Here is a 9,616-nt window from a genome sequence, read left to right as displayed (position 1 = left end):
TGCTGAACCGACTGAGCCACCCAGGTGCCCCTCACTGCAGTTTTGATTTGCATTTCGCTGAATGCTAATGATTTTGAGCATCTTTTCTTGAGCTTATTAGCTGTTCGTGTATCTCTTTTGGAGAAACGTTTATTCAGATAATTTGCCTATTTTTAGTTATTTGTCTTTTTATTATTGAGTTATAAGCGTTCTTTATATATTCTGCATACAAGTCCCTAATGAGATATATGACTGCAAACGTTTTCTCTCATTCTGGAGTTGTCTTTTCACTTTTTTTTTTTTTTTTTTTTTTTTTAATTTTTTTTTCCAACGTTTATTTATTTTTGGGACAGAGAGAGACAGAGCATGAACAGGGGAGGGGCAGAGAGAGAGGGAGACACAGAATCAGAAACAGGCTCCAGGCTCTGAGCCATCAGCCCAGAGCCCGACGCGGGGCTCGAACTCACGGACCGCGAGATCGTGGCCTGGCTGAAGTCGGACGCTTAACCGACTGCGCCACCCAGGCGCCCCGTCTTTTCACTTTCTTGATGGTGTCCTTTGAAGCGCAACATTTTCAATTTTGATGAAGACCAACTTTTCTTTTGTTGCTTGTGGCCTTGGTCTGATATCTAAGAAATCATTGTCTGGTCCACGTTCACATAAACAGTCGTTTTGAACTATGAGGTGGGAAGTTAAGGACGGTGAGGTAGTGAGAGAGCAGAGTCTTGGGTCTCTCGTGACTGTGAAGCTGCATGCTGGCCTTGGGCTGCCCAATTCTGGATTTATTTCACCCGAGACTGAGATAAAGTATCTTATTTTTAAAAATCAAGAGCTTCTGTTTCCTAAAATACACTACATGTTACACCACGAAGAAAGACAAGAGTACAGGAAGATATACACAGGGGCCCCTGGGTGGCTCAGTCGGTTGAGCGTCCGACTTCAGCTCAGGTCACGATCTCACAGTTCGTGGGTTCGAACCCCATGTCAGGCTCTGCGCTGATAGAGCGGGGCCTCCTTGGGATTCTGTCTCCCTCTCTCTCTCTTTCTCTCTCAAAATAAATAAATAAACTCAAAAAAGAAGAAGCTATGTACAAACACATACAATTAGCATTGGTTTAGTATCCATTATGTATAACAAACTTTTACAAGACAGTAATAACAGACAACCCAGTACAAAAGTGGATAATGGCAATGAGCAAGTATTTGACAGAAGAGGAAATATTATCAATCAACATATGATAAAATGCTTTAACCTTATTAGTAATCATAGAAAAGTAAATTTCACAGCCACGAACATTATCAATCAACATATGATAAAATGCTTTAACCTTATTAGTAATCATAGAAAAGTAAATTTCACAGCCACGAACATAAAAAAACGTTGGAAATATCAAGTATTAGCTGTGATGTGGAGCAATGGGCAATCAGACCCTGATTATTGAAATGGTATAATCATTTTGGAAAACAGTGCTTTGAAGGCCCCTACAAGGTTAGGGGCTAATTGTAGTGGGAGAAACCAAACAAGCAGCTGGAAAGACGGTAGGTTGTGGTTAGAGACAGGTGATGTTTGAATTCACGATTTAGGAAGCGGAGAAATCTGTGATGACAAAGTACAAGCGGTTGGCTAACACGGAAGAGTGTTCATTGAAGATGAAGAGGCGTGTCAGTCTGGGTCCAATCAGGACAGAGAAACCACAGCAAGATTTGAACAGGACTGTGAACAGTAATAGGGGATTGGAGTAATGAGGGATTGGCTAGTAAGAAGGAAAGGGAACTCTAAAAAAATAGGCAGCTGAAATCCAGGCCTTGTTATAGAAGCTGCCATGGGGCTGAGTCGATGGAACTTGCTGGACATCTGCCCTCTCGAACTTGCTGAAAATGTGCCCTTTACGGTGCTTGTTTCCTATTCATGGGGGAGGTGTCTCACCAAAGGCATCTTGCTTTAGAAACCGCCCCCCCCCCCGCCAAATTGGCTGCCAGGAGAACCTGCTCCCCACTGTGCACTGGAGCACTGGAGGGAGCCAGTGTCATAGAAGGGGAGCACTCGGATGCAGAAGGGGAGCACTCGGAAAGCTGGAAACCCGGCAAGAGCTTGTGGAGCGAGCACACAGGAAACAGGAAGTAAAACCCCTTCTTCTGCAATGTCTGTCACCGGCTACCGCTACCGATAAAACTTCCTCTCGTGCCAGCTGGCAAAGTAAAAATGATGTAAAGGCCCAGGTCCGTTTTCACAGAAGGGCTGGAGGTAACCCATCAATCGCAAGTAGGGAAAGTCAAGGAACCGGGTGGTCGTGACCCAGGTGTTGGCGGAAATTGGGGCAGAGTGGAAGGTTATAAACCCACTTGTGTCTCCAAGTGTGACCTTGGTGTACCTGTGTCAGAATCAAGTGGGGTGTTTAGTAATTTAGATTCCGGTGCCTTAGGGCAGATCTTCTGAAGCAGGGTACTGGGGACTCCGGCTCCCAACTCTGTTTTTGAAGTGCCCAGGTAGATCCAAAAATTTAAACATCAATTATGAACGTTTCAAACGTGTAAAAGTAAACAGTATAACTGGTACCCAGCAGATGTTAACACTGACCTTACTTCCTGCAGATCTTTTTTTTATTAAAAAAAAAAGTTTTTTAACGTTTATTCATTTTTGAGAGAGCACAAGTGGGGGAGAGGCAGAGAGAGAGAGGGAGACACAGAATCTGAAGCAGGCTCCGGGCTCTGAGATGTCAGCACAGAGCCTGATGCGGGGCTCGAACTCACGGACCGTGAGATCATGACCCGAGCCGATACCAAGGGTCAGACACTTAACCGACTGAGCCACCCAGGCACCCCGTCACTTAAAACTTTTGACGGGGGGCACCTGGGTGGCTCGGTTAAGCGTCAGACTTCAGCTCGGGTCATGATCTCGCGGTCCGTGGGTTCAAGCCCCGCGTCGGGCTCTGTGCTGACAACTCGGAGCCTGGTACCCATTTCGGATTCTGTGTCTCCCTCTTTCTCTCTCCTCCCCTACTCATGCTCTGTCTGTCTCTTCTCAAAAATAAACGTTAAAAAAAATAAAAAAAAAAAACTTTTGATTGACTGTACGTATTTTGCTTCTAAGTATGATTACATCAGATCAAACATTTGGAGGTCAAATCCTTCTTTTAAAACTATTATTAGACAAAACAACATGAATGAATCTGAAAATGATACTGCTGAGTGAAAGAAGCCAGGTAAAAGGAAGTACCACAGGGGTGCCTGGGTGGGTCAGCCGGTTGAGCGTCCAACTTCCGATTTCAGCCCAGGTCATGATCTAGTGGTTGTGGGATCAAGCCCCACATCAGGCTCTGTGTGCTGACAGCGTGGAGCCTGCTTGGGATTCTCTCTCTCCCTCTCTCTCTGCCCCTCCCTCACTCACACGCTCTCTCTCTCTCTCTCTCTCTCTCTCTCTCTCTCGCAAAATAAATAAATAAATATACTTAACAACAAAAAAAGGAAGTACCATACTGTATGCTTCCATTTATATGTGATTCCAGAAAATGCAAACTAATGTACAGGGACTGAAAGCAGATGGGAAGGGAAGGGGGGGGAAGAGGGGATTGAAATGGCACAAGGGCACATCTGGGGGTGATGGAAAGTTTTATCTGGATTGTGTGAGTGTGTGTGTGGGGTTCTATCACAGGTATATACGTATGTCACAATTCGTTATATCGTACATCTTAAATATGTGCGATTTATTACGTGTCAATTATATCTCAAAAGTAAAAATCATTGGCCAGGAAAAAAAAAAACATGTTTGTCTTAAGACATATGTGCGCATTCATTCATTCATTCATTCATTCATTTTGGAACATCTGTGCCCCTGGCGCTGCTGAGAACGGTGTTAAACCAGACGGACAAGACCTCTCTCTGCTCTAGGGAGGTTGCGTTCTGGTGGGGGAGACGTATCAAAAAGTAATAATAGTAAAGCGTGGTTAAGTGTTAGGACGGGGCAAGAAGGGGAAGTTTTGAACCTCATCTAAGCCGGTTATTTGGTGGTAGATGTCTAAAGCTGTGCTGAGAAGGATTCGGAAGCTTAGGAAGATCCTCTGTGTGAGGAGGGGTGGTGACTGATGGGGAGTACCGTGCATTGGCTAGTTTAAGGCTGTGCTAGATGGGGGGGTGGGGGCGAGGGGAAGGTGGGTGATGGGCATGGAGGAGGGCACCCGTTGGGATGAGCACTGGGTGTTGTCTGGAAACCAATGTGACGATAAGTTATGTTTAATAAAAAAAAAAAAAAAAAAAAAAGACTATGCTCTTCACACTGGCCTTATCGTAAGTTTCCCAATTCTATGACTATTTCAACTGGGTGGTGACAATGTTCGAGGGTAACAAGGTCTGTTATACACCAGTTTTTTTTTTTTTCTCTTCTCAGAGCAGGATTTTTTTTTTTTTAATTTTTTTTTTCAATGTTTATTTATTTTTGGGACAGAGAGAGACAGAGCATGAACGGGGTAGGGGCAGAGAGAGAGGGAGACACAGAATCGGAAACAGTCAGAGCAGGATTTTTAATGCAAAGTGTTTCTTGTTGGGGGAAGCGTGCACTTTCCAGACTGTAGTATAGACAGAGGACAAGGGCTCTTTTGTTCTCCAAAGTTCTGTTTTCAAGTGTTTTGGACCCACTTATGGGACTGTGTCTGAGCCTTTGCTAAGGGTACTGCGGCTGCATTGTGTAGTGGAACCAGGTCCAGAAAAGGAATCGCCAAAGAATGCAAGTAAACAGGATGTCAGATGTTATCCTTAGCCTATTTCCCTAAACATAGCTTTTTTGGCTGCAAAGGAAAATGCCATTCTTCTAGCCTCTGCGTATACACCGTGATGGCTGACAGCAGGCACAGTCTTCATTCACTTGGCACGTTTTCTCAGCCTACCTTCCCCACGAGGCTCAGATCTGTCTGACCTAAGAGCCAGTTGGCATCTTCCTCCTGACAGAGGCCAGATTTTCACCGGGGCTAGACTATTTATTGACAGTGTTCTCCCAGACTGGCCCTTGGGTGTCTCATTTCCAAGGTCCTTTCTGTTTTCCGAGAGCACTTGCTTCCTACTCTCTCCTTCACTTCCTTCCCTTACAGCTTCTTGCACTGTGGGGTTTTTTTTGGGGGGGGGGGAGGGGCGGTGTTTGCGTGTGTTTCTTCTTCTTTTTAATCCTAGTGAATTTGTTTTGCAGGTTTTGAAAAAGAAGCCCAGCGTTCTCCAGGATTTTTATGCATTCGATTTCTGCATCTTTTACGTGTGATCTCTGTGGCTTTAAGATCCCATAAGTTGAGTGGGCTCCCCCGTTATCTAAGAAAAGTTGTTTAAATGCTTTGCTCTGCAAGCACCAGCAGAGAACTCATAAAAACGGAAGACAGTAGCAGATGCAATCGCGGATGTGGCTTTAGTCTTTGCAGCTGCCCCAGAGAGCTGTTCAGAGCAGACAGTCCTCAGCAATGAACCCAGAAGAGCAAATCGTGACATGGCTTATATCCTTGGGGGTTTTAGATTCCCCCAAAAAGACCATCTGTGATCCGGAGGAGTTCTTGAAGTCTTCGCTGAAAAATGGGGTAGTGCTGTGCAAACTGATCAACAGACTTAGGCCTGGCTCTCTAGAAAAGGTAAGAGAAAGGCTCTTTGGCATTGCTTACCGCCAGAGAGCGGTAATAATGTAACTCTGGAGGTGTTCTATTGCCAGGGACTCTCCTACTTTTAATCGCTAAGAGTTTGGCATTCTGTCTTGTTGTTTTTCTACTTTGAAAAACTCTGAAAGTGAAATATTCTCCTTTAACGATGGGCCCGCAAATATAATACAACTGATACACCTTTGGTGCCAGGGGACAAGGAAAAAATACTGCTATCATTTGCTCTGTCATAGAGATCCATGTGGTACCTCCCTGTGTATCAAAGGTATCTTTTGAACTTGGGGTCTATGTGAGTCTGTGTAATCATGGCATGACTTAGAGCAGATACTAATGGTGTTTATTGACAGTTTGACTAAAATCCATGGCGATTTTCTTCTCAAAGAAAGAAAATATCCATTGAAACAGAGGCTATTTAGCAACCGGGAGAAATAATCCAAAATGTCAGGAAAGCTTTGGTAAAACAATAGAAACCAAATATAGGTTTTGAATGCAACATGCGTTCAAAGCGAAACTAACCTTACTCTCCTCTAAACTCCAAAAGTTTTAATGTTGGGAACCCATGATCACGAGGATGGCTAATTTCTAAAGTAGGCACTTTAAGTGAGTTTAGAGGTCAAGTCCTCCTGTCACTTTCTTTAGGTTGGCAGGGAACATGACCATGAGCGTAACGTGACTTCTTTTGCCTCCTTGAACCAGTTTGCATTTTTAGTGAGCCAACTGATTGACTCAGAAGTTTTCTGAAACTTGAAAACCACTGCTGACATGGTGGTAAAACACACAGAACTATGACCAAATGTTGCAAACGGCCAAGGGGAAAGTATAATTTTAGATTAAAAGCAAGAACCAAGCTCAAAAAACAGCCTGGATCTAATTCGCTATCGCCACACTTTGGCAGAAGGCGAAGAAAGTTTGCACGCAGAGATAGATGGTTTGGGACTAGGGGTTTAGTGACATTTGAAACGGGACCGACCGTTTAGACTTTTACATCACTTCCTCCGGTGGTCGTTTCTCTTCCTGGATTGACAGCGGTGTTGCCCCTGCCTTAAAAAGCCTACCTCTCGGATTATCAGCAAATGAGGAATGTGGCGTGCTTGGCACGGGATGACAGCATCCAAGTGACATTTGACTGTGTTTCCCTAGTTCTGTTTGGAGCCGCAAACCGAAGCTGACTGCCTCAACAACATCAGTGACTTCCTGAAAGGATGTGCAACCCTTCAGGTGGAGGTAAGCCCGCCCAGGCCCTGCTAAGGAAGATGCTGTTGTACTAAAAGCGCTTGGTTGATTTTGACTCTTGAACAGAGGTAGCGCTTTAGGGAGACCGTGGTTAAGATTGGTGGTCTGCAGTGGTGGCTCGTCAGTCTGTCTTTTCCAGAAACCAGTTCCGAAGCAAAGGAAAACAAAATCTAAAACTCGGAATGTGATAGATATATATATATATATATTTTTTTTTTTTTAAATAGGGTGTCTGTTTTCAAGTTTATTTATTTATTCTGAGAGAGAGGAGGGGAGGGGCAGAGAGAGGGACGGGGAATCCCAAGCAGGTTCTGTGCTGACAGCGCCGGGCTCGAACTCACGAACCGCGAGATCATGCCTGGAGCCGAAATCAAGAGTAGGACGCTCAGCCGACCGAGCCACCCCGGCACCCCGGAATAGGATTATCTTTTAATACAGCATCCAAGCCTTGACCATAATCCCCCTGAGCTGGGAAGAGAGGAAAGTATATTGTCACTTTTTCCCATTAACACTTTAAGGGCATTTAAAAAAAAATGTTTATTTTGAGAGAGGCAGAAAGAGTGTGAGTGGGGGAGGGACAGAGAGAAAGGGAGAGAGAGAATCCCAAAGCAGGCTTCCTGCTCAGCACAGAGCCCAGCTCGGGGCTTGATCCCATGAACCGTGAGATCATGACCTGAGACGAAATCAAAAGTCGGACCCTTAAACCGACCGAGCCACCCGGGCGCCCCTCCCATTAACCCTTTAGAACAGAAGCCTTGGAGAGCTGAGAGAACGTGGGCCTGTGGTAGAAATTGTATATGAAATTACATCGCATTGTGTTATGTTATATGGATCCTTACGGTACATATGGGGGCGTTGCTGGAAAGGAGGTGATACTTTGCTTGAGTGTTGAATGACTTCACTTTTCTGTTCCTCAATGTGTGTGTGTGTGTGTGTGTGTGTGTGTGTGTGTGTGTGTGTGTATCACGTCTTTATGTGCAGAAGCAAAAACCAGGGAAACGTCAGTATCTAGCAATAGGGGAGTAGTCAAATCAATAAATTATAGTACATTCAAATGATGCTGAAGTCTTATACATTCATTTAAAAAAGATTGTAATTTTGAAAATAGAGGTACAGTCGCCATATCATATTGTATTTGTTTCAGGCGTACAACGTGGTGATTTGCCAATTCTGTATATGACACAGCGCTCATCACTATAAGTATAGCTACTGTTCGACACCATACAACGTTACTATCTCATTATTGACTATATTCCCCATGGTGTACTTTCCATCCTCGTGACTTACTTATTTTATAACTGGAAGTTTGTGCCTCTGGACCGCCTTCACCTCTTTTACCCAGCCCCCCAGTTCCCTTCCTTCTGGCAACCACCGGTTTGTTCTCTGCATTTGTCGGTTTCTGCTTTGTTTGTTTTGTGTCTTAGATTCCACGTTATCGCTGAAATAACACGATGATGGTCTTTCTTTGTCTTGACTTATTTCACTTAGCATAATGCCCTCTGGGTCCATCCGTGTTGTCACAAATGGCGAGATTTCGTTCTTTTTTTTTTTTTTTTAATAAAATGTTTATTTTTTTATTTTGAGAGAGAGAGAGAGAGAGAGAGAGAGAGAGAGAGCACGAGCAGGGGAGGGGCAGAGAGAGAGGGAGAGACTCCCAAGCAGCCGATGTGGGGCTTGAACTCACGAACCCTGAGATCATTACCTGAGCCAAAAATCAAGAGTCGAGCATTTAACTGACTGAGCCACTGAGCCACCCAGGCACCCCCATTCTTTTTTTAATGGTTTATATACACATCTGTGTCCATTCTTCTATCAGTGGCCACTTGGGTGGCTCCCATATCTTAACTATTGTAAATAATGCTGCAACAAACATATGGGTGCATATCTTTTTGAATTTGTGCTTTTCCCCCCTTTGGGTATGTGCCTCAGTATTTTGATCTGTACAACAGACACAATAATTACTACTTCATAGGGGTTGTTTTAAGGATTAAATGAGATACTACATAATAATTTAGAACTAAGAGCTCCAACCTGAAAAAGATCTGTGAGGTAATGTATGTATAGTCCTCAGCAGAGAACCAGGGACATAAGAAGTATAGACATGTATTAGCAGTGTTATTTGTGGAGAATTATTAGTAGTGGGTTGATCATGCCCTCCGATGCTGGATTGCTTGGGTCCAAATCTCAGTTCTCTTCTTACTAGTAGCTTTGTGGCTTTGGGCATGTGACTTGACTACGCCTTAGTCTGCCCACCTGTAAAATGGGAAGGATAGCAGCACACATCTCATAGGACCAGTGTAAGATGTCAATGAATTCATGTCCCCAGAGGAGTGCCTCGTACATAGTAACTATCCTCCAAGTGTTAGCTATCATTATTAGTAGTAATGCAAGTCGCTTTGCCCCAGATAAAACTTGGCTTGCTTCAGGATTTTTTTCCTAAAGCTAGCCACAGCATCAGGCTACGCTTGTCTCAGAAGATCGTGTTCCAGGTGTCCCCGTTGCCCAATTTTAGCTGCGTATGTATGCACGGGCACGTGTGTGTGTATGGTTTTTGAGGTAAGTGGAGCCTGGGACGACTGTATGTGTCTTATAGAATAGTGTCTTCTACGGAACAGATCGTGGTATTTTCTTTTTTATTTGACAAATAAAAACATGGTGAGGTTGCCAATGATTTCTGCACTATGAAGCTGCCAGAAGGTATCCTGAGCTGCTTTGCAGTTCTAAGAATACTAGATGATACAGAAACACCTCCTGGGTCTAGCCGGCATTGTTGGAGA

General features: G+C 44.2%; 1 protein-coding gene across 5 annotated transcripts in view; it reads left to right on the top strand.

Moving 5' to 3' along the window:
- Window positions 1-5,162: 5,162 nt before the first annotated feature.
- ARHGEF6 (Rac/Cdc42 guanine nucleotide exchange factor 6) overlaps window positions 5,163-9,616 on the top strand; it is a 101,546-nt gene continuing 97,092 nt past the window's right edge. For 2 of the 5 annotated variants that reach the window (XM_045472003.1, XM_045472002.1), the window contains exons 1-2: window positions 5,378-5,582; window positions 6,747-6,830. In XM_045472003.1, the coding sequence (XP_045327959.1) occupies window positions 5,418-5,582; window positions 6,747-6,830 (249 nt within the window). In that variant the 5' untranslated portion in view covers window positions 5,378-5,417. Of the gene's footprint in view, window positions 5,583-6,746; window positions 6,831-9,616 lie in introns of all 5 variants that reach the window. The other 3 variants (XM_045472004.1, XM_045472000.1, XM_045472001.1) reach the window with 2 other exon arrangements.

Source organism: Leopardus geoffroyi, chromosome X (assembly GCF_018350155.1).
Source record: "Leopardus geoffroyi isolate Oge1 chromosome X, O.geoffroyi_Oge1_pat1.0, whole genome shotgun sequence".
Taxonomy (NCBI): domain Eukaryota; kingdom Metazoa; phylum Chordata; class Mammalia; order Carnivora; family Felidae; genus Leopardus; species Leopardus geoffroyi.
The sequence above is the reverse complement of the archived record's forward strand: the minus strand, read 5'-3'. Positions and strand labels throughout refer to the sequence as shown.